This window comes from Bos indicus, chromosome 4 (assembly GCF_029378745.1).
Source record: "Bos indicus isolate NIAB-ARS_2022 breed Sahiwal x Tharparkar chromosome 4, NIAB-ARS_B.indTharparkar_mat_pri_1.0, whole genome shotgun sequence".
Lineage (NCBI taxonomy): Eukaryota > Metazoa > Chordata > Mammalia > Artiodactyla > Bovidae > Bos > Bos indicus.
Window position 1 is genome coordinate 80,719,704 of NC_091763.1, and position 26,068 is coordinate 80,745,771.

The following is a 26,068-nucleotide window of genomic DNA, read 5'->3' on the forward strand; positions in this document are numbered from 1 at the left end:
GAACCTTAATCACTGAACCACCAGGGAAGTCTCCTCTCTGTATAACTTAACGACAGGTTGAACATGGGGCCAAGTTAAGGGGGACCTCTTTGTTTTTGACCTAAATACTTGTTACTATTGAGCTAGAGAAAGAAGGGCAGATTCAGGGGATGAGAGAGGGAAAGATGATGAGTTTAGTTTGGGACATGTTTGAGGTCTTGTGGAGCAACCAAGGAAGAATTTCCTGATGACACATGACTATACATATCTGGCATGTAGTAGGGACTATTGGACTGAAGACAAGAAGACTGGAAATGTTGGCATGTATGTGGCTGCTGAGTGTTGTTTAGAAGCAAAAGAAGGATACATAGAATAAGAAGTAGGTAGTATACATTATGACTATGATGGAAATCTATTACAAGATAATCAGAAGCAGGAATCCTAAACTTTGACTTGCTGCCTTTTTCCCAAGCTCTACTCTTTACCTTTAAACTCCTAGTATGAATTCCTCAAGGAAAGGCAAGCTTAAGGATCAAGAACCAGGCTAACATGTATTTTTTCTCACTGTAACCCTCTACCACTGTGCCTTCACCAATGTAGAAAGCCCTTGGGTGAGCAAGACTGGACCATCCATGCTCTAAAATCAGAGGCAGATGCAAAGGATGTACAACACATACAGTAAGCTAGTAGGCTGCTCAGGCCATTTGCCCTACACTGAAACACAGGTCATCTGACCACTCTGGTAACAAGGAAAACTGTGTCAAAGGAAAGGCAGACTGAGGCCAACAAGAGGACAAAGCAAGGGGTTTTGCAATGACCTAGAATAGAGACTTCAGAGGAAGCAATGGCACCCCACTCCAGCACTCTTGCCTGGAAAATCCCATGGATGGAGGAGCCTGGTGGGCTGCAGTCCATGGGGTTGCTAAGAGTCGGACACGACTGAGCGACTTCATTTTCACTTTTCACTTTCATGCGTTGGAGAAGGAAATGGCAACCCACTCCAGTGTTCTTGCCTGGAGAATCCCAGGGACAGGGAGCCTGGTGGGCTTCTGTCTATGGGGTCGCACAGAGTTGGACACAACTGAAGCGACTTAGCAGCAGCAGCAAAATAGAGACTGTTTAATCCAGACACCAAGGTAGTCACAGGACTAAGGTACTTCCCCAGCAATAATGACTCCAAACCCATATTGTTCCCAGTTTCATGGGAGGAAGAGAGGGATTGACTCAGAGTAATAATCAGGAGATAGATAGAGAGTGAGAGAATCCCCTGCACCTGGTTCTAATAAATGTCACTGCCCTTGATCCCACTTAATCATCCCTCTTCCGTGGGGATGAAGTTAGGAGTCAGAAGTTACTAAGACTTTCCAAGAGCTCCCATTGAACCCAAAAGGCCAAACAAAGGACCTTGATAAATATCTAAATTTTAGGGACAAAACAAAGGAACTTTTAAGGAGGTGTCTGAAAAAGAAGGAAAGGTAGAAGAGAGAGCACATTTCTAGAAATGATCAAAGGGTAGAATTTAGAAAGGACAAGCAGTTAAGAGTGTAAAATGCAATTGTACATGACAACCGGGGGATCATAAGTGGCCTCAGTGACAATGGTTTTCAGTGGAGTAAAGGACCAGAACCTCTGACAGTGGCATATAGGAAGGCACATGATTCTTATATACGCAAAACCTGCATGGGTTAGAGCCTGAACTGAGAATTTCAATTTTACATGACAGCTAGCCACCAGTCTTTGGAACTGGCTAATGGCCAAGTTATAACGGAATTCTCAGCTAAGTTAGAGGGTACCTCGATAACAGAGTCTTTGCTTAGTTAGTGCCCAGATGGCTCACTTGAGTTTGTGACCACCAGATGGTGAAGTATCACAAGAGTGTTCTAGTTTTTGATGAGCTGTGAACCTAGACGTTCTCCTTTCCTGCTCACCATTTGGACAAATGTGGGTTAGTGTTTCTTTCAGAGCTGTAGATGAATAAACTTTTTTATCCTAAGCTTCCTTCTAAACAAAGATGAGAAGATAAAAGAAGGCTTTATGGGACACCAAACTCAACATATTCAAAACTGAACATGCACACACATGCACCAGCAAAGAGACAGAAAGAGACAGAGAAAGAACAAATTACACCATCTGGTATTAGATTAAAATAAAATACCTACACTAAAGTTATACTAGTATGAATTTTGTTGAATGATTGGAGTCCTCGATTCAAGTCCCAGCTGTGCCACTGACCAGCTACAGATCTTGGGCAAGTCACTTACTCTCTTAGTTTCAGCTTCCTTTTTGTTGAAATGGGCTGATAATAATGACACCTAACTCACAGAATTGTAAGAATTCAGTATAAGAACATATACGCATAGTATGACTCCTGGTGCAAAGTAAAGGCTCAATAAGTGTTATCTACTGTAATTACTATGGGCTTCCCAGGTGGCTCAGTGGGCAAAGAAACCATCTGCAATGCAGGAGATGCAGGTGTGATCCCTGGGTTGGGAAGATCCCCTGAAGGAGGGCATGGCACCCTACTCTAGTATTCTTGCCTGGAGAATCCCATGGACAGAGGAGCCTGGTGGGTTATAGGCCACAGGGTTGCAAAGAGTCAGGTACTACTGAAGCGACTGAGCACGCACACACTAATTATTATGGAACTTCAGAATCTGGCTGGGCCTCCAGTGGATCATTATGGACCTCCATACTAATTATAGAATATGTACTATTCAAGATCATTCACATTCACAGAACACATATAACATAAACACCTATACATATGCATATACATATGTGCCTCCAAAAAGGCAGTCTCCACATTATAAAGAGCTTCAATCTAAAAATATATTGATAAGAATGTTCTTTGATCCTAGAAATGTTTTCCTCCTCACAGAAACACGGACTATAATAAAAATATTCACAGAATTCTAGGACCCAAATTAACTTTATAAATGATGATACTTAGGAAAATTTAATATAGTGAAGTGATGCTTCAGGGGAATGAGTGGATGCTGAGAATATACTGGTCCAAGATCTATTCTAGCTCCCTCCTATTTAGCTAGAGGCTGGAGAGTTGAAACTTATGAGGGGGAGGGGTAACCCAAGACACTCTTGTAATTAGGGTTCCAGGCAAGACTTAGTTCTTAGTTTCCACCAATAAGATGAACTTAACAGAAAAATTTTATTTTGAATACAATGGGGAGAGAAGCAGAATCCAGAGCATCCCACTTTCTATGTGGCTCCTGAATTTGGTTGTTCCTGGCTCCGTGTGCTTTCCTTTGGTTCTTCCTGGCTCACTGTTGCTTTCCTGAGGGCTGAGGGCAGCAGCAGAAACAGCCTTCTGGGAGCAATGGCTTCCTTGTTATTGGCTTCTGACAGAGGGATGGTGGCTTCTTTGACTGAGTACAGCAGACGGGCTCTGGAAGCTTGTGTCTAGGTCAGCCTTCTAGTCAAGCTCTTCCAACAGTTTTGAAGCACCTAGACCCCTAAATAAAATCTGTATCCACAGATGTAGAATCTAGAAAAATGGTACAGATGAACCTATTGCAGGGCAGGAATAGAGAGGCAGATGTAGAGAATGGACAGGTAGACATGGGAGGGTGGCGAATGGGGAGAAGGGAGCTGACATATGTGCAGTGCCATGTGTAAAACAGCTAGCTAGTGGGAACCTGCTGTATACTGCAGGGAGTTCAGCTCAGTGGTCCGTGGTGACCTAGGTGAGTGGGATGGGCAGGGGGAGGAGGTGGGAGAGAGGCCCAAGAGGGAGGGGATATATGTATACATATAGCTGATTCACTTCATTGTACAGCAGAAACTGACACATTATAAAGCAACTACAGCCCAATTTTTTAAAAAGTTCTTCATCTACTTAAACTAGATGTTTCTGTCTTCAGTGGAACCCTCCTTGAACAAGAGAGATGAGCAACGCAAATACAGCTTTGGACCAGGGTTCAGGCACTGTTCATGCAAATCAGACTTGCTGAGATCCCTGCATTAGAATTACCTGTGCTGATTCCCATTGCTGAACCCTCTTCACTTAAGAACCAATAGAAATCAAGGATATTTGCATAAAAAAACACACATGGGGTTGGGGTGAAGGAATGGAGGAGAAGGTGGAAGAACAGAGATATTCCAGAGATAGAAAAAGAGGTAGTTGTATGCACTGTGTGTTAGTTTCTCAGTCATGTCTGACTCTCTGCAGCCCCATGGACTGTAGCCTGCTAGGGTCCTCTGTCCATAGGATTTTCCTGGCAAGAACACTGGAGTGGGTTGCCGTTTCCTCCTCCAGGGGATCTTCCCAACCCAAGAACTGAACACAGGTTTCCCACACTGCAAACATATTCTTTACTGTCTGAGCCACCAAGGAAGCTCAGTTGTATGTACTGGTTGCCTGTAATGTAGCTATTTGAAAGATAGATACTACCTGTAATGGAAATATTCAAGAAGCCACTTTGGAAAAGCCAAGCTTTTTGGATTCTACCCCAAATTAACTCAATCAGAACCTATGTGAGGTGACATCTAGGAACCTGGCAACAGTGATGAATCAGGTTTAAGAATCAATACCATATCACAAGCATACTTAAACAGAGTCAAAGTTTTTGCAATATTCACTTTCAGAAATAATTGAGAACCTGGAAGGAGAAAGATCACTTTATCTCAGACACATATTTCCTTTTAGCTTAGAGTTACTGATGTTAGAAGGAGTAGGACTGACTGTCAGGTGACATCTCCCCATTCAAGGTGACAGGAACCCTAGTGTGTGCTGGACAGCCTGAGGGCTGTGGATGTCTCACCTGATAGGAATCACTGACTTAAGGAGAAATTAAACAGCATCCTCTGATGATTCAATCCTCTCTGCCTGGTCAGTGGTTCTAAGCACCATGGTAATGTTTTGCATTTATGGTTATTGAGGTAAGATATTTTCCAAGTCGTTGAATTGGTGCTAACCACCTAGCTTCACTGTGCTGAGCACTGACTTTGAATTAGCCCATTTAAACAACAAAGCATAGTAAATGTGGATATATAATCACTCAATATAGTCAACACTGATAACATAAAAATCCAAAATCTAAAAGTCAGCAAACTGCTATATTCAAATGAATACAAGCTACATGTTTTCCCTTTGTGGATGTTAGAACTATGCTCAATCCTTCAAACATTTCAAGAGCTGACCTGCCACCAAACCCCACAGAGGACTTCACCACCTGGAGCTTGAAGTCATCTCCACTTTCTTGTCTATATGCTTTTCAATCATCATTAAAAGCAGGAGCTGGATAACAGGCTTCTTCCTCTTGGCATTTAGAAAGACCTCTGTTTTCATTTCCTTTTTAAAATATATAAATAAATATTTATTTCATTAAAGTACTCCCCAATTTTTTTCCAACTCGAAATGGGCCTTCCTAAGTATGATTTTTTTTTAATTTATTGGAGTATAATTGATTTACAATGTTGTGTTAGTTTCAGGTGTATAATAAAGTGACTCAGTTATACATATACCTGAATCCAGTCTTTCTGATATTATTTTCCCCTGTAGGTCATTACAGAGTGTTGAGTAGAATTCCCTGTGCTATCCAGTAGGTCCAAGCAACAATACACCAAAAACTGGACAAGCTAGAAGAAGTGAACAAATTCCTAGAACGTTACAAAGTTCTAAGACTGAACTAGGAAGAAATAGAAAATATGAACAGATCAATCACAAGTATTGAAACTGAAGCTGTGATTTAAGAACTTCCAAAAAACAGAAGTCCAGGATTAGATGATTTCACAGGCAAATTCTATCAAATACTTAGAGAAGAGCTAACACCTATCCTTCCTAAACTATTCCAAAAAAATTGCAGAGGAAGGAACATTCTCAAGTTCATTATGCAAGGCTACTATCACCCTGATACCAAAACCTCACAAAAATATCATAGAAAAAAGAAAATTATAAGCCAGTATCACTGATGAACACAGACACAAAAATCCTCAACAAAATACTAGCAAACCAAATCCAACAACACATGAAAATATACCATGATCAAATGGGACTTATTCCAGGGATGCAAAGATTCTTCAATATACATATATCAAACAATGTGATACACTACATTAACAAACTGAAGAATAAAAACCATATGATTATATCTTTTCTTCTTATAAGAAAAACGTATGTCAAATCTAAGGAAAACTGGAAAAGTAGAATATACTCATCATATTACCTTCCTCCCACTTCCAGTGTTGAAACCATTTGCTATTTTGAACAAGTACTAAGAAAATAGACTAATGGGATAATTTCAACTGTAATATAAAGGGAAAGAAACTGATATGTTTTGAGCTTTTTCTGAATGCCATGCACTATGGTAGGGAATTGTACATATCACACAGAACAGAATCTAAGGGAAGACCAACAACTTGCCAGGGGACACACGAGATGTCAAATCAGGATTAGGGCCATGCCTCTCTGGACCCTTTCCCCACAAACTTGCTGATTATTGTTTAAAGAAAAAAGAAAAGAATGTTTACTTAGCACACTTTATTTAGAAATACAGATATCCAGGTTCATCCACGTATCTATAAATGAATCAATTTCATCCCTTTTTATGGCTAAGTAATATTCCACTGAAAATATATACCAACCTTCTTTATCCATTCCTCTGTTGATGGATATTTAGGTTGCTTCTATGTCCTGACTACTGTAAATAGTGCTGCAATGAATATTGGGGTGCATGTATCTTTTTGAATTATGCACCCAGACACTGTCATACAGAGTGAAGTAAGTCCACAAGAGAAAAATAAATATTGTATATTAATGTATATATGTGAGACCTGGGAAGATGGTATGCTGCTGCTGCTGCTGCTAAGTCGCTTCAGTCGTGTCCGACTCTGTGTGACCCCATGGACTGCAGCCTACCAGGCTCCTCCGTCCATGGGATTTTCCAGGCAAGAGTACTGGAATGGGGTGCCATTGCCTTCTCCCGGGAAGATGGTATTGATGATCTTATTTGCAAAGCAGAATTGGAGACACAGACACAGAGAATAAACATATGGACACCAGGGGGCAAAGGAGGGTGGGATGAATTGGGAGATTGGGATTGACATATATACACTACTATGTATAAGATAAATAATTAATGAGAACCTACTATATTAGGTTTCCTACTGTATTAGGAAACTACTTGGTTTTCTGTGATGACCTCAATGGGAAGAAAATCCAAGACAGAGGGAATATATATATAGCTGATTAACTTTGTTGTATAGTAGAAACTAACACAACATTGTTAAACAACTATATTGCAACAAAAATTAATTTTAAAAATACAAGAAAAAAGAATACAGATATCCAAATATACAGTTAACATGACTTGCAAATTAGCTCTGTTCTTTTTTTTTAATTTACTTATTTTTAATTGGAGGATAATTGCTTTATAATATTGTATTGGTTTCTGCCATACATCAACACGAATCAGCCATAGATATACATATGTTTCCTTCCTCTTAAACCTCCCTCCCAACCTCCCACCCCGTCTCACCCCATCCCACCCCTCCTCACCCCATCCCACCCCTCCTCACCCCATCCCACCCCTCTAGGTTGTCACAGAGCACCAGTTTGAACTCCTGAGTCATACAGCAAATTCCCACTGGCTATCTATTTTACATACGGTAGTGTATATGTTTCCATGCCACCGTCTCAATTAATCTCACCCTCTCCTTCCCCCACTGTGTCCACAAGCCTGTTCTCTACGTCTGTGTCTCCATTCAGTTCAGTTTAGTCACTCAGTCATGTCCGATTCTCTGTGACTCCATGGACTGCAGCATGCCAGGCTTCCTTGTACATCACCAGCTTCTGGAACTTGCTCAAACTCATGTCCATCAAGTTAGTGATGCCATCCAATCATCTCATCTCATCTCATCCTCTGTCGTCCTGTTCTCCTGCCTTCAATCTTTCCCAGCATCAGAGTCTTTTCCAATGAGTCAGCTCTTCGCATCAGGTGCCCAAAGTATTGGAGCTTCAGCTTCAGCATCAGTCCTTCCAATGAATATTCAGGACTGATTTCCTTGAGGATTGACTGGTTTGATCTCCTTGCAGTCCAAGGGACTCTCAAGAGTCTTCTCCAACACCACAGTTCAAAAGCATCAATTCTTCAGTGCTCCGGCTTCTTAATGGTCCAACTCTCACATCTGTACATGACTTCTGGAAAAACCATAGATGGACCTTTGTTGGCAAAGTAATATCTCTGCTTTTTAACACATTGTCTAGGTTGGTTGTAGCTTTTCTTCCAAGGAGCAAGTGTCTTTTCATTTCATGGCTGCAGTCACCATCTGCAGAGATTTTGGAGCCCAAGAAAATAAAGCCTATCACTATTTCCATTGTTTCCCCATCTATTTGCCATGAAGTGATGGGACTGGACCTAACTAGATGCCATGATCGTAGTGTTTTGAAAGTTGAGTTTTAAGCCAGCTCCATTGCTGTCTTAAATGTCTCCATTGCTGCCTCCATTGCCTCCAATGTCTCCATTTCTGCCCTGCAAATAGGTTCATCAGTACCTGTTCTTTACTGAATACTGGGGGGAAAGAACATATTCCCAGAAGGGAGCTGAAAATAGTTGCATCCCTCAAATTTTATGAGTGTCTTGGGAGGCAAGAAAATGACACAGAACCTAAAGAACTACCCCAATGGAGTAAAGATGCCAGAAAATGGACTGGAACATTTAGGAAGAGAAGTATTCTTTTGACCACTATGTTGAGTGACACAGGGTTGCAGAGAAGAGTCTGAAAGTGTCAGAGCTGGGCCCAAGTAGGCCCCCATGCTTTTAATTCTGTGCCCTTTGGACAAGTTGCTTTACTTCTTTTATTATTTAAAAAAAAAAGAAGATATTAACATGTACATTACAGAATGTGAACTTTCTTTTATAATTATTTTTTATAGGAGCATAGTTGGTTTACAGTGTCACATTAGCTTCTGCTGTACAGCAGAGTGAATCAGTTATACATACACCTAATATCCACTACCTTTTAGATTCTTTTCCCATATAGGCCATTAAAGAATACAGAGTAGAATTCCCTGTGCTATAGAGTAGGTCCTTGGGGCTTCTCCGATGAGTCAGTGGTAAAGAATCTGCCTGCAATACAGGAGCCACAGAAGATGTGGGTTTGATTCCTGGGTCAGGAAGATCCTCTGGAGGAGGACATGGCAACCTACTCCAGTATTCTTGCCTGGAGAATCCCATGGACAGAGGAGACTGGTGGGCTCTCATTCTCGGCCCATAGGATCGCAGAGTGGGACACAACTGAAGTGACTGAGCACACACACATGCGTACAGTAGGTCCGTATTAGGTATCTATTTTATATATAGTAGTGTGTATGATGCAGAAGACACAGGTTCAATCCTTGGGTCAGAAGATCCCCTGGAGGAGGGCATGGCAACACACTCCAGTATTCTTGCCTGGAGAATCCCATGGACAGAAGAGCTTGGTGAGCTGCCATCCATAGGGTGAGAAAGTGTTGGACACACCCGAAGTGACTCAGCACGTATATGTCAGTCCCGAGCTCCCAATTTATCCCTCACTTCTTTCCCCCTTGGAAACTCTAAGTTTGTTTTTTATACCTATGACTCTTCTCCTGTTTTAGAAATAAGTTCAATTCAAAAAAAAAAAAAAAGTGAAGTACTCAGTAAAAGGTGTTTCATCACTCTTAATAGTAAATGTTCATAAAAAAAGACAAATTGTTTACCTATGCTTTACATAGGCCCCTGACACTTCTTCAACATGGATAAAAGTTAGCCTCTGGTTTGGACCTGCTATTCAGCCTGGTTCTGTCCAGTAGAGCTATACTGTGTTCAGGTGTGTCTGACTTACAACACATAACCTAACCTACTCCACTAACTGGAGGGAATTCGTTGCAAGAGCTTGTAGCAGAGTTCCTCCTGGAGAGAAAACTGTCTCTGTTTAGAAGAATACCCTAATAAGTTATTTGGGTAGAAAAGGTGAGATCCTGGGAGACATAGTTAAGAAGCAGGCAGCAAACACAGCCTTAGATGAACAGCTGAGGGATTATGAATGGAGAGATGATGAGAAGGAAGGGAGGAGGGGAGATGGGAGAGGAGAAGGAGCTGAGAGCGAGAGGATCTGTGGTGGTAAAGGAATGCAGTCAAGAGGAACTTCCTGGTGGCGAAGTGGCTTAATAATGTTTAAGAACAAGGAGGCCTCCTATTCTTCTTAAGCATTTTACTGGGATATAAAAACTCTCCTGCTTCCTACAGGAAGCACCATTCCATAGGAATGGTGCCATGTGGGAATGAACAGGAATGACTTGGGGATGCTAGTTAAGAAAAAAGGATTGAGTTCTCCTTCAGGGTCAGCATGGAGAAGACAGAACAAGACAGCTGGGGGAGATAAGATGAGGGAGGTCAAGAGTTTACCAGGAAAAACCATCCATGAGAATCAGGTCAAGGTTTGGCAGAAATCTGGGGGATGGCATTGGAACCTTCCAGGAGATATGAAACGGGGGATTGAGACCATTTTAGTTAAATCTCAAAGGACAGGGTGACCTCAGAGACAAGGGTGACCTCGCTAACATCTGAGTCACATTAGCATTTCCAGATCAGGAGGAGGAAGAGATAAGAAAGCACAATGATAAGTGGGATTCTAGACAGCAGTGATTTTCACAGCTTGTTTGTATTTTACGGAGACACTTTTCCTTCAGATGAAATATTATTTGGAAGTCCAGTGTGAAAACAAAGAAAAGATGATCTGTTCACCTTGATGGTGTGTGTGTGCATGCATGTGGTGTGTGTGTGTGAAAGAGACAGAGAAGAAAGTGTGGAGAGACAGAGCCATCTCCACTTGCTTCCTCCTCTCTCTACTTCATGCTCACATATACAGCAGTTCTTCTTGTGGTTGGGGTCTAACCATCATGGTTTTAAAACCACATATAATATAAAGGTACATCTGGCTATTTTTAAAAGAAGAAGCACATTAGGTAAGCACATAGGTCTCAACTCATTGCCTTGACTCCCTGTGTGGGTCTACACAAATAACCTTACCAGTCTTGTTCTTCATCTCAAGACTGGGTATGTAAAAGACCTCCCAGGATGATAATTAAATGCATAATTATACATAAAGTATTCTAAAAAGTGCTTAGCCCATTACTGTTACTGTAATAGTATTCCTTTGCATAGGAATAATAAGCAGATAGTTTATTAAGCAATTTCCAGGTTGGCAATTACCCAAAAGAGATCTTGGTGGAGAGAGGGGAGGATGCTCCACAGCAAAAGGAAGCTACTTGGGAGACATTACAGGAGTGCAGAGTTCTGAGGCAGGCTCAGACCAAGGGGAGAGTGAGGGAGGTTCCCAGGGGAAGGAAGCTTCTCCATCCCAGAAGAGTTGCCACCAACACCACTCCAAGCCAGAGGGTGTCTGACTTACAACACACAACCTAAGTTACTCCACAAACTGGCCAACTTAAGTCTATTGGATTGGTTTACTATGAACCATAGGCTGACTCTTCTGAGCATGTCAAAGGACTTTTAATTACCATTAGCAGAAACAAACTGACTAAAATTTAAAAACCCAGTGTTCAGTGGGACATGGTACCTTGAGACTGAAGGCAGAACAAAATATCAGTAAGAAAAAATATTTATGGCTCTACTGCTCCAGCCTCTTCTAAAATTAGGAAATGGCAATTATCAGGAATTTAAAAGTTCCTTACCAAACATAATTTTCTTCTATGCCACCCCACCAAATTTTTGATTATGTACTGGGATGTGTGTGTGTGTGTGTGTGTGTGTGCACTCCCAAAACTTAAAAGACACATATTATCTGAGTAAATAATCTAACAAAGTCCAAAAGCTGAAATAGTGCATATTTTCTACCAAAAAAAAAATTCTTGGAATTGTATTGCTTTTAATAAAATTTATTAACTTAATCATTTTCTATAAAAGGAGATGTTAAAAAGTAGAGGGAGTATAAAAATGATTTGTGCTGGCTCATAAAACAATAAATTGTACTTTGTAGAATGCAAAAAATGAGAGAGAAATTTAACTCTCTTCTGTTTACAGTAGCCATGTGAAGCCCAGGGCAGAATCCATGTCTGAACAATTCATACTGCCTGGGCAATTTGATTCTATTGAGTATGTGTTTGGGGACAAAGTTTTGAATGCTGGGGAGGGCTAAGATAGAATAGAACTGCTGTGTTTTTGGAAAGAAAAGCAAGAAAGTACTACCAAGACTTGGGAAAAAAGACTTGTGCTGTCCCTGGCGTGGGGAGGTGGGCAAGTGGAGAAAGAGAGTTAAAAGCCTGAAGGATAATGAAGTGTAGCCTTCCCTTGTGGAACCAAGGAGTGGTTCCATATGTCTTTATTGGCAGGGGGATTTCTAGAAAATCCTGTTATCAAGCATCAGAGACTTTGGACAGAGATCAAATGAATTGCCCAAGGTCACACACTGTGTCAGGGCAGACCCAGAGTTAGAACTCACAGCCCTCAAGTTTCCAATCTATTGCTTGGCTCTCTCAACCACAAATGTTTGTCAAGGAAAAAAGTCTCCCTAGAGTTGAGGCAACACAGCTGGAAAATATTAACCCCAAAGTTTAAAACAGACAGGATTTCACTGGATCACAGATCCATAACCTCCTTTGGTGGATACAGGGGGGAAGCTAGAGGGCAAGGGGTTGGGCGGCGGGGGAGGCGGGGTATGGCTGAGAAAACAGGGAAGCGGGAGAAGAAGTGAACGACAGAGGATGAGATGGTTGGATGGCATCACCGACTCAATGGACATGAATTTGAGTAAACTCGGGAGTTGGTGATGGACAGAGAGGCCTGGCGTGCTACAGTCCATGGGGTCACAAAGAGTCGGACATGACTGAGTGACTGAACTGACTGACTGACTGAAAGAAGATGATCAGATCATCCCACATCAGCAAACCATCACCCTTCAAACACACACACATCGCTGGTTGACAAAATTGAAAATACTTATCTGAGAGAAGAATCACTGCTTTAGAATAAGTCATTGGTGTGTCTGTAGGAGTGTGTGTGTGTGTGTATGTTTTCCTTAAACCCAGAAAAGAGACTATTTAATCAATAATTAGTTCTGATTTTAGAAGATGAAAACAAACAAATCGAAATAAAATATGAGAATAATAAAGTCTAAAACCATTGGAAAAAAGTACCTTTCACCATCTGGATGATTTCCTTGTATCCTTGGCCTCTAGATGCAAAGTCTTGGGTTTGCATCCTTTCTCAGCCATTAACTCCACTGAGAATTTGATTAAAGTTATGGTCCTCTCCCAGGGAATCATTTTTGGATCCATACTCATAAGTTTAATATTAATAACCAGCCAACAAGAACCTACTGTATAGCACAGGGAACTCTGTGCAATGCTATGTGGCAGCAGGCCTTGGGGTCACAAAGAGCTGGACACGACTGAGCAACTGAGCTGAATTGAACGGAACTGATGTGGCAGCCTGGATGGGAGGGGAGTTGGAGGGAGAATGGATACATACGTATGCGTGGCTGAGTCCCTTTGCAGTTCACCTTAAACTATCACAGCATTATTAATCGGCTATAGCCCAACAAAGATAAAAAGTTTAAGAAAAAATTTCAGGAGTTCAAATATTCCACAAGTCAAAGAGCCCCCATATGAGAAACCCTGTTGTAAGAGGCTTTGCAATGCTCAGAGGAAGATGAGCATGGCATTGACTGGCCCACTGGTTTCCAAAAACCTGTCTGTAAGCCAGCTGCCTCGTGATCACATGGGTCACCTGTGAAAAATACAGATATCTGAATATCTTCCAGAGCCTCCTGAATCTGGTTTTGGGGTCGGGGGGTGGTTACGGGGGTGGAGCAGGTGCCCAGGAACCAGTACTCTAACAAATGTTCCAGGTGATTCTGATACACAGACCTGAGAACCACGCTTTGGACAGCTGCTAAATGATGCTGCTAATGACTTGGAAACTGAATGAAATAAAGGTAACAAAAGTTGGAAGAGGAGGGTGTAAGAATAGTAATCATATTTTCCAATCCTAATTTAGGACCTACGGTCTAACAATGGCAAAAATATTTGAAACCCAGCCCATCCTAGGAAATCTGAGACATATGGTCATCATGATATAAGATGAAAAATGTCTGAGAAATCACTGCTTTAAAGATAAGATGACCAGATGGTCTACATTAAGACAGAAAGTTCCGTCATTTGATTTCATATCCTGCATCTCTGATTTTCCCTTGCCTGTTACCTTCTTCTCAAGCTAGTGAAGCACCCTCTTACTTTTATCACCAGATTTCTCCAACTGCTCCATGTGTCAGGAAACCTTACTCTAGCCCCATCTGATCAGCCTCAGGGCTGACTCACAGGTCAAGACCAGCCTTCCTGTGGTGATCTCCTTTGCTGTATAAGCAAAAGCCTGAGAGATTTAACCTAGTTCCTTCTCCTTAGGTAGGTACTTCCACCCAATCATCCCTTGACGCCCTGTCCTCTCAAGAGAGGAGCAAAAGAGTAAATAACAATTAACTCTGTGCCTCACATCAGTTCATTTTAATCACTGATTGTTACAAGGAGGAAGTCAGGAAAAGTGAAAAGCACAAACATGGAAAACTCCCTAGTTTACAGTCATCTTCCTATTGTATTCACTGGGCTCTAATTGCTGACTTCTTTGTGTATCTTCAATTTCTTGCTTCCCATTTATTTCTCAACCTGCCATAATAATAAATATTATAATTATATAATATCTTATATAAATAAATATAATGAAAATATCTTAGAAGATAGAATAAATAAAAACACAAGATAAATTGTCAGTGCATACTTTGCTATTGTTGTTTAGTCACTAAGTCATGTCTGACTCTTTTGCGACCCCATGGACTGTAGCCCACCAGGTTCTTCTGTCCGTGGGATCTCCCAGACAAGAATACTGGAAGACTGGGCTGCCGTTTCCTCCTTCAGGGGATATTTCCAACCCAGGGATCAAACCCACATCTCCCACCTTGGCAGGTGTTTTCTTTACCACTGGGCATAGTTATAGAATTGTTTTTCTCCCTGTTTCAGAAGCAGCAAAAGGAAATGGACTGAAAAATACAAAACATACTCCTCACTATACTCATTATGGTGGTTTGCCATATGGTATATACTGAAAATAGATGCTGACTTAAACCAAAGAAGTTTAAAGACTAATATGAGAAAGCGCTCACTACGATTATGCTCACTTAAAACGGACGTTTCTGCCAGTGTTTTATAACCTTGTTCCTCTTGCTACTTAGCTAACGGTGAGTAAAGGAGTTCTGCAAATTAACATAAACAATCTATTTGAGTTTGAAGTGATTATTTTATCATTATCATTATTATAGCCATTTATTGGTTGGCCAAAATATTCATTCCAGTTTTTCCATAAGATGTTACCAAAATACCCAAATGAACTTTTTGGCCAACTCAATACTATGCTAAATATTATAATCTAAGCTATCTCATGTAATTTTTTTTCAAAAAGTTTGTCAAGTAGGTAGTTTGTCAAGCTTCCCACATTTTACAGAAACAGAAAATGAGACCCAGATAGGTTAAGTATGTTGAGCAAAGTCACACAAATTAAGTGTGCTCAAACCAGTGTTGTGTTGGTAAATGTTAACCAATCAGCTCTTTGGGGTCAAGGGAAGAATCTGGTTTGAAAATTTTGCTGATTCCCATGGTATAAATATTCCCATCAAGGTATTTCAAGCTGCCAAGGTGATGTCACTGAGCCCAGAGTTGGGAAAAGATGTGTGTGGGTTCCATCTTGTCAGCTACAACTTTACGTCATCACACTATGGCTTAAATCCAGACCAGCCTTGTTCAAAAAGTGCTAGAGTCATCCACTGCATCACTCCTGTGGTCATACATGATTTTGGAAATTGGACACTGGCCGTGTCTCTATCCTGGCAGTATTAAACGATGTGTAGAAGATTTCATTCATTGAAAAGGTAAAATACAGAAGAAAGCCACCAAATTATCCGTTGTTACTGCAGAAAGTCAGAATCAAAAGTGAAAACTCTGTGGACAGATTTGAAAGCTGAACTGGAAGTAGTAGAGCAAAGAAGTAAAGTGAAGTGAAAGTCACTCAGTCATGTTCAACTCTTTGCAACCCCATGGACTATACAGTCCATGAAATTCTCCAGGCCAGAATACTGGAGTGGGTAGCCATTCCCTTCTCCAGGGGAATCTTCCCAAACCAGGAATCAAACCCAGGTTTCCCTGGGTTCTGCACTACAGGTGGATTCTTTACCATCTGAGCCACAAGGGAAGCAGTGTAGCAAACAAACATCATATAAAGTATGATAAGTCTCCTAATGGGAAATATCAGCATTCTTTCTATTTTTTTCTAAATCAAATGTTATAATCCAATAGAGAAAAATCATACTACACAGTCCTCAACTGTAACACCCAGGGGTTTTTTGTTTGTTTTTGTTTTTTACCATATTGTCCTAAAATCATTCACATGTCTTTTACTGGTTACTTTCGAAAATACCCTAAGATTCATCTTCTAGGGCAAAAGTTAAAATAAATCCAGTCAGTGTCTACAGTCTTTGTCTGAAAGTGAAAGTGTTAGTCACTCAGTTGTGTCCGACTCTTTGCGACCCCACAGATTGAAGCCCACCAGGCTCCTCTGTCCATGGATTCTCCAGGCAAGAATACTGGAGTGGGCTGCCATTCCCTTCTCCAGGGGATCTTCCCCACCCAGGAATCGAACCTGAGTATCTTATATTTCCTTCATTGCACACAGATTTTTTACCTGCTGAGTCATTGGGGAGCCCAATCTAAGAGAACTAAGAGAAAGGAAAAAGCATATCTACATTTTGAAAAATGAGTCTGAGTCATCATGAAGTGACTTTACTCAAGTGAAAAGAGAGATAGATGAAAAGGCAAATCTCCAACATGTACAGTAAGTTCCCTACATATGAATGAGTTCCATTCCAAGAGCATGTTTGTAAGTCCAACTTGTTTCTAAGTTCAACAAAGTTGGCCTAGGTATCCAACCAACACAATCGAATACATAGTACTGTATTGTAACAGATTTAAAATACTTTTCACACAAATAATACACAAAAAACAAACACATTAAAAAACACACAAATACATAAAAAACAAAAAAAGGCAATTTTTTAATCTTATAGTACAGTATCTTGAAAAATATAGTAGTACAGTACAACAGCTGGCATACAGGGGCTGGCATGAAGTGTACAGACAAGAAGAGTTACTGACTGGAGGAAAAATAGGAGGTGGAAGATGGTAGAGCTGAAGGATCATCAGCAATAGGAGATGGAGGGCATGCTGCAATTTCACTCACACCTGATGTTAATGGAATGAATGTTCCCATCTTTGAAAAGCTCGAAACCTGAAGGTTCGTATTCAGGGGATGCAGTGTACTTTAAAACTAATCATTACCCTGGTAACACATCATAAATGAATTTGAGAAAAGGGAATTTTTAAAAGGCTTTGCTTGGCTGACAAAATCTATGAGATAAAAGGTAAGAATTACTTTGATTATAAAACTAAAATTTTCATTCTATATTAGATTCTAAAAACCATATTATGAAAATATGTACTCTTATTATATGTTAAAAATTTCAAAACAAAAATCATAAACCTGATGGAAAGACCACTTATGAATGTATAAAGATTGGCAAACACAGAAACAATAAACCATAAAATTGTCAGAAATTATTTCTGTTGAGATTTTAACATAAAATGTTTAAGTACTATGAGTGAAGAAAAATAAGGAAAATTAAGTTGGAAATGTGAAAAACAGAATTTATTTTGTTAACTGTCAGGAAAGTTCTTTCCTTTGAAAGATATTGGCCTACTATAAGATGAAAGAAATCAATACAAATATTAAATATTAAAGAATTAATAGACAAAACAGAAGGGGTTATGACTAATAATTTAGCCACTACAATAATTTAATTAGTAGTAGTTCTATTGAAATGAGAATGCAAGAAGACCCAGCAGGATCTTTGACATATGGGTTCTTATAGAAGCAAACGTGCCCATGGGCCTTTATAAATGACACAATTTCATCTCTGAAGGAATAGGTGGAAGGCATCCCAAAGAGTGACCTCATCAATATGGAATTTCCACAGTATCCCTGGCCAGGGTGAGAGGGGGCAGGGACTTGGGGGAAGTGGGAGGAGACTTGTGTCTACCCCAACAGCAGCCCTGATAAAAAACCTGTCATCTCTGGAACACATTCTAACATCAAGCACAAATTATGGGAGTGTCCATCTCTGTTTAGTGAGAATCTATCAGTTCAGAATGCTAGTCTTAATTATGCCCCATAGAGGACAGAAGAAAAGCAATGAAAAGAGTATAAGATTCAGAAACAGAAAAATCAGATTCAAATTCTGATGTCATCACCATCAGCAAGGTTAGGTCAAACCATTTAGATGCTGCGCCTTGGTTTCCTCACAGTGATAAAAATAGCTACCTAGAAAGATGACGACAATCGAATGAGATAGTTATGAAAACTACTTTTTGCTGTGTAAATGATAGATCATGTGAACTCCAACATTACTTCTTACTATTTCCATCTATTTGACAATCCCTAAATTATTTGAAAATAACTACCAAATACCACCAAGGATATGCAATGGAAAACAATTTCATATACAAATCAGAATGTATCAAAATATGCTACCAGCCTAGCTGCCACCTCTTGAGTGTTCCAGTTTGTTAATGATGACAAAGTCATTTATTTGGTCTTGTACAATTCTAAGACAGAAGAATGCCTACCATTTGAGTGATACACACGGTTACAATGGAGGTCTGGTTACATCCTGATATATTTTGGCAGTTAAAGCATTTTCTGTTGGGTAGAGTGGAGTGTGAGAGAAAGAGTCAAGTATGGTTTTAAGATTTCTGACCTGAGCAACTGGGACACAGAGTTGTCACTTAACAAAGATGAGGAAGAAAGACTGAATAGAGCAAGTCTAGTCTTTAACTTTGAGAAGTTAGACAACTACAAAGTGATGCTAAGTAGTACTCCAACAAAATAGGAATGAAAAGACCACGAAAGGAAGAGAAAATGGTATATAATGTCGAAGCCAGTTCAAGTGTTCCTTGAAAATAATTCTTGAGATGTTAGCTTGGCAACAGCTCTAGCAAAAAACTGGTCAAAATTAAAACAGGAAATCAGTGGAAATCTCCAAGAACAATGCCTTCTAGAAAAAAAGAATTAAACAGGTTACAAGAAATACACATTTAAAGTAAGGAGCAGCATTATAAAATGTAGAAATTTTTTTTCTCTCAAGTATATAAAAGGCAACTAAAACCGGGAAGAAAAATATGATCTGAAATAGTCTGATGGAGTCAATATGAAAAACCTGAAGTAAGACATGATTTTGAACAAATGGTATAATGTAAGAAATAATCATTTATTTGGCATTTTTGAATGGCACAGAGGGGATGTCAGTGAAACCAACAAGAACACACATACAATCATAGTTCTCCACTGAAAAATATGTAATAATTGATTTTCAATATTTAGAATCAATTTACAGGCAAAGATCTAAAGGTTATGAAATTTCTGAGATGTTTTGACTTAAAGTCTTCTGAGATTTTAAAGCTTAACTCTTTAATATAGTACCACTAAGTTTTTTTATACATGGTATTCTTAGGAAGGATCTACAATTAATTTTTTAAGTAGTCATTTCTTTTTTTTCCTTGAAGAGCTAGTCAGTTAATAATTTCTTAAAAAAAAAAAAAAAGAAATCTAAGCAGTTAAATTTATATCTGAATTTTACTGGACATCTGAGCTCTTTTGCCAAGAGAATCAAAACTTCTTTAAAAAATATGTCAAAAGCATACATTTTCAGGGGCAAACTTCAGATAGTACAAAGGTATAAAGCTTCAAGCTTGATAGAAACCTTGGACGAGATCTTATTCAAAGCCCAGGACGAGATGACCTCTCAGAGCTTTCATCTAACCTTGATCATCTAAGAGTTTTCATTACTACCTACATGACAAAGGTGTTCTAGACCTTAAAATGGTGTTCATCCATCTTTTAAAGACAGAAATCCAGTCTTTAGGAATGATTCCTTCAAAATAGTAAGAAGCAGAGGTAATGCCTTTGGAATTTTTTTTCAAATATTAAGCAAGAAGTTTTTAAAAAGTTGAAAAATAAAGTCTGAGTTTAAAAAAAAAAAAAGACATAATAATCATTTGCCTTGTAGTATGGTATGAAAAAAGTCATAACTATTCCTGACCTTTAGTCCACCTAAAGATAGGCTTTTCATACTTTACTATCTGGGTTCACTTATATACAAATGGAAAAATTTTGCCATGATAACCAACATTAATCAAATAAAAATGTGTTGTTCCCAAGTCCACACCATTCAGAATGGAATGTCACCTGAAGCTTTCAGCTCCTCCAAGGTGAAAGGTGGAAAGGGGGAGGGGCACGCCCCACTTCTACTGAAAACCTATGCTCAAGGAGCATAAGAGCCCTCAGCTCATTACTACCTTCATGGCCTTAGCTCTTTCTATTAATTGCACAGTGACAGTCTACCACATGTTTGAAATGGATTATTTTATTCCTGAAATATTTTTCTTCTTTTCTGAGGATGACTAAGTTTGTATTCCTATTCCATTATTTATCAGCTTTTAGATCTTGCCCATGTCACTTGAATTTTAGTCTTGATTTTCTCAAAACTAGTTTATCATATCTAATTTTTAGATTTCTTTAAAGAATAAAGAAGATAGCATATGTAACTATATAGATTTAGGCATTTAATAAACATCAATTGCATTCTGAAATCATATATTTTTGACATTTTAGACTGTAATCCTGAAATCAAAAGTATACAAAATACATTAACAGTACAAGAAATTGCTCTGGTTTCCAAGAGTTAATTAAGGGCATCAATTAAACTCTAATTATATTAAACAGTTTAAATGGTCTGGGTGACTTTCAATAGAGCAAAGTCTTATATATCTCCAGCAACAATTATTTGCTTCACTGTCTGTGCAGAGAAGGGCCTTACTCTTTAAATGTAAAAGCATGTCACATACAATCAATAGAACAAAGCACAAGTGGCGAGGAAGGCTTGATTTTTCAAAATAAAATTTGTATTAGGCCTTATTATTATACACAGCCATCTAAAAGTTATATTTTCTCCCAAATGATCTTTACTTGTTATCTAAAACAAAGAGCTACAGAAAACTGGAACTTCCCTGGCAGTCCAGTCGTTAAGACTCAGCTTCCACTGCAAGGGACACGGATTTGATCCCTGGTTGGGGAACTAAGATCCCACGTGCCATGCAAACAAAACAAAAAAAAAAAAAAAAAAAGAAAGAAAGAAAATTTCTTGAGCCAAATAAAAGTGAAAATATATCAACTTAAATATTTTTTTAAAAGGAACTATAAAACACCATAGAACCCCATTTTCATGCTCTAAGAAACCTAAGAGGTCACATATTCTGTCCAACATCTTCTTTGAACATCTTCTCATCAGAAGTCAAAGCACAAGCAGATGAAGTTCATTCCACAAATATGTGCTGAGTACATGCTCTGTTTCAGGCAGGGTGCCCATCTAGGTCTGAACTTAACAAGGTCACTGAGACCTTCTGATTTCATGTCCAGTATTTTTCTAGCATACTCATATCTTGACAGCAAAGATAAATTTATTCTCACCTTAGAATTAAAGGACACAAATTCAAACACCACAATAAATCATTCTGCTTACTATGCTAGGATTGAAAGATTCTAGGAAAATGATTCTCTGGGTAGATAAAGATGTCCAGAAATATCTTGTCTTAATCTTTATTAGAAAAAAATTATCAGTAATTTATTAATCTATATTGTTCTGCCTTGCATGTGTAAAAAGAAGAGACAGAAGAGGAGGAAGCATGGGTGGGGAAGGGAGGAAGGGAACATCTTTGAGGCTTGAGAAGCTTATAGCACCTTCAGCAACCTGACTGAAGATAGGGATATCAACTGTTAGATTAGATTTGTGATAGATGCAGAATTCAGTATAGAATTAGAGCATGTTTTTTTTTAATTAATTCTATTTTTTTCTCTTTTTGTCATTTTCCTCTTTTTCTTAAGTTCAATACAGAGGAAAAACAGTCTAATAAGTTTTGAATTTAAGATTTTCTTTTTAATAAGATGTGGGATGATATTTATTTAATCTTTGAAAAATAACAGCACAATTACCATGAAGTTGTGGCACTTTTTTCTTATTTTCCTCTATGAAAATGACTACTGTATAAATTGTGTCTCAAAGCATGCCTGCAAACAGTAACTTAAGATGTTGCAAGAAAGAAGGATGCCAGTCCAATAAACACAGCTTATGATCATCTCCTCTTGGACACTGACATGTTCATTTGGGTTATTAATGGCTCTCCAAAGTCCAGCAAAAGAGCAATTGTGGTTATGTTGCATATGTCAGTGTTTCCTAAACTAATATAAAACAGTAAAGGTTTTTAACAGAGCAAATATTAATATCCTCTAAACTGCCATCATACAAAACAGACTGAGGAAGTAGGTTGTAGTCACGTGGAAACTTGTCTTCTTGAATGTTGAACTCAACAAAATGAAGGGAAAACAAGAAAAATAAAGCAATGTCCCTTAAAGTCAACTGGATAATGGAATGGGTTTTGAAACAAACACTGCCTTGTTTTTACTTATGGTTTTGTTTATCTCTTTCCTTCCTTCCCAGGGTTATTCCCTGAAGGAAACTATAGGCTTTCAGAGAGCATCGACTGTAAAAATCCTAGGCATATGAATAAGCATAGATAAGATATTCAAAACCCAAGAGAAATAAGTTAAAATTAATTAAATCAAGACTATAATCCATAGCATTCACTATTGTGCTATTTAGAAATACTGGGTACATGATAATACTGGGAGAGAACAGCAACTGTGCATGTCAGCTGTTGCAAGAAGCCTACATCACTTGGCTTATCTTCCAAGAACAAAAGAATCACAAAAGAAGGAATGGAGGAGAACAAGACGGAGGAGGAGTAGGTGGATGTGGGCTACATCTCTCTCCACAGATACATCAGGAATGCACCTTCAGACACAGAAGTGTATGCAAAACACCAGTGAGACTGGACAGGGGTACCTGACCAATAGAAAAGAATATATAGAACCACGTAAAACTCGGTAGGATGAAGGAACTAGGGGGAAAAACAGGAGTGTTAGTAGGACTGGACCTGCCCTCACCAGGTCGGGGAACTGAAGCAGGGGTCTGATCACCACACAGGGGCAACTGTCTGAGTCAGAGAAACATTTAAGGCTGAGAGTGAAATAGCTGATCTGTGGCAACCTAAATGGAATGAGAATCAAACAGTCCTTGCCACAGCCATACATATCCCAGTCAGGAACGCTGGTTTCCTGGAAGGCACAGCAGGTGGGAGCTGGAGCTTAGGAATTGTGCAGCAATCCTAAGGCAAGGGCTGCTGTTGACTGCAGAAAGATGGACTGAGGGGATGTGAAGGAGGAGATCATGTTGAGAAATGCCAGTGGAGGAAAGCCAGGCAGCCACAGAAGCAAGGTGATACCGCTGAGTAACGTGCAGGGGGTGGGGCCATCACCACAGCCTCTCTCTCCCAACACACCAGCATCGGCAGCTGAGCAATAGAGAGGCTGGCCCATCAAACGACTAAGGCACTGAACTACAGAGCAGGACCCTACCCAGGGTGCTCCTTTAAGTGCCTGACCGCCGATCTACAGAGTAGGACCCCAACCAGCAGGGCCCTTTTATGGGTCTGATGCATGGAGCAACAGAGAAGGACCCCAGACAAGGGAGCCCTCTAAGTAACTGAACTGGTGGAGCTATGGAGAAAGACTGGCCAGAGGCCTTCTGATCGCCAGCTACAAGAGGCTATAAAAAAGACTCTGATAGGACCATAACTCCTGCAGCCGAGGCAGTCCCTGTCCCTTCACACTTGACACCACCAGGGTCCCTGCAAGCCAAGCAGCTGTGCCACCTTCACACTCAACTCTCACTCAGGCAGAGCTGCCACAGGCAAAAAAATCTTGCATCTAGGCATGTAGGGTTGCTTTGGTGGTGTTCAACTCTTTCCAACCCTGTAGACTGTGGCCTGCCAGGCTTCTCTGTCAGAGACGGGGTTCTCCAGGCAAGAATACTGAAGCATATTGGCCAATACTGGTTGCCATACCCTTCTAGAGAACTATATTTCCTGCTGCCTTAGCCAACAACCCCTCTGAGTACCTGGTGTTGCTAGAACCCCTGCAACCCAAGCAAGCAGCCGTACCACCTCCACACCTGGCCCTCACAGGGGCAAACCCAAACCCTCCAGGGCAGCCTCAGGAGCTAAACCCCAGTGGACGAACCACATGTAGAGGTGGAAATAGAACCACAGTTGAAACCCAGGGGCAGTGTGGCTAAGGAAGAAGACCCAAAACCTTCCCACCAGCTGTACAAGCTGTAGATTAAATCCACATAATCAACTACACAAATCTGTGTTTATGGAATATGTAATAGACCACTGAAAGCTCCCACAAAAGAAAGCACACTAGCTCTGATAGCTGTGGACATTGGAGGCAAGAACACACAGGAGTAGAACCAGATTAGAATCTGAGCTGCCCCCACAGCAGGTCCAGAGGTCAGCACAGTGGAGGGCATCCTAGGGAGGTGAGGTGGACTGTGGATTGTGACTCTCAGCAAGAGAAAGGACTCTGACAGTAGTGACTCAAGAAAAACATGTATTATTCTTATTTTTTGACTTGTTCTATAGATTCTTTTGAACTTTTTTCTTTTTTTTTTCTTCCTTTTTTCCCCCTCAGTTGTAGTTGTCAATTTTATTGGCACTAAGAAATCTAATTAAGCTTTGAGCTTTCTTTTTTTCTCCCATTCACATTTATTGTTGTCATAAACCTCTGTCTCTATGTTGGGCTTTTGCAGTCCTGTGGAGTTTCTTTTTTTTTTTTTTCCTCTTTTTCTTTATTTTTAATTTTTTAAACCTATTATTCTTTTTTCTACATTTATTCCTTTGTTTGCCTTTCCTACCATTCTTTTCCGTTTGTAGTTAATCTTCAATGTATACAAATTTTCTTTATCTACCTCTGTTTAACTTTGCGTATCAATTCTTTCTCTCTTTCCTTTCTCTCCTTTCTTCTCAACATATTTGTTAGTTTTATTTTCATTGCTTTATTCCCCACTTGGCACCTTGGTTTAGTTTTGTTTTCCAATTTGCGCTTTAATTAGTTTTCTTCTGGTAGATATAATTTTTGGTTTCCTTTGTTTGCCTGGTCAGTCTATTGTACTTTATTTTTGTTGGACTGTTTTGATTTTGATTATGGGTGTATATGTATATGTGTATATTCAGTCACACTTTCTGTTGTTGTTGTAAACCTCTGACTCTACGTTGGGCTTTTGCAGTTCTGTGGAGTTTTCCTTTTTATTTTTTCTTCCATTTTTTTTCTTTTCTCTTTTTTATATTTTTTAAACCTATTATTTTTTCTACATTTATTCCTTTGTTTACCTTTCCTACTGTTCTTTTCCCCATGCAGTTAATCTTTAATGTATATAAATTTTCTTCATCTACCTCTATTTAACTTTGCATATCTATTCTTTCTTTTCTTTCCTTCCTTTCCTTTCAACATATTTGTTAGTTTTGTTTTCATTGCTTTATTCCCCACTTGGCACCTTGCTTTAGTTTTGTTTTCCAGTTTGTGCTTAAGTTACTTTTGTTCTTAACTAGTAAATACAATTTTTTATTTCCTTTGTCCACTGGATCAATCTACTGTACTTTATTTTTGTTGAACTGTTTTCACTTTGTTCAATGGTGTGTATATATATATATGTGTGTGTGTGTGTGTGTGTGTGTGTATTCCATTATTTTAATTATTATTTCCCTGATTTTGTGACTGCCATTTGTCTGGGGTTCATCTTTGGTTTCTCATTTTTGGATATTTGTTTTAATCTCACTTAATGCCATAACAAACCACTTGTGGAAACTTTTGTTCCTGACCAGAGATCAAGCCCTGAGCCTTTGGAGTAGGAGCACTGACTCCAACACCCTAGACTACCAGAGAACTAACCCTAAGCAGTGTCATATAGTGAGAACACACACAGGAAACAACTTGAATACAAGACCTGGCATCACCCAACCACCAGTAACACCCTGTGCAGGAGG

General features: G+C 39.5%; 1 protein-coding gene across 8 annotated transcripts in view; it reads right to left on the reverse strand.

Annotated features, from left to right (window-relative positions):
• SUGCT (succinyl-CoA:glutarate-CoA transferase) overlaps window positions 1–26,068 on the reverse strand; it is an 861,197-nt gene that overhangs the window by 331,713 nt on the left and 503,416 nt on the right. For 2 of the 8 annotated variants that reach the window (XM_070787291.1, XM_070787288.1), the window contains one exon: window positions 7,531–14,635. The exons of the other annotated variants lie outside the window; for them this stretch is intronic. In XM_070787291.1, the coding sequence (XP_070643392.1) occupies window positions 14,624–14,635 (12 nt within the window). In that variant the 3' untranslated portion in view covers window positions 7,531–14,623. Of the gene's footprint in view, window positions 1–7,530; window positions 14,636–26,068 lie in introns of those variants that run through there. 8 annotated transcript variants of the gene reach the window in all.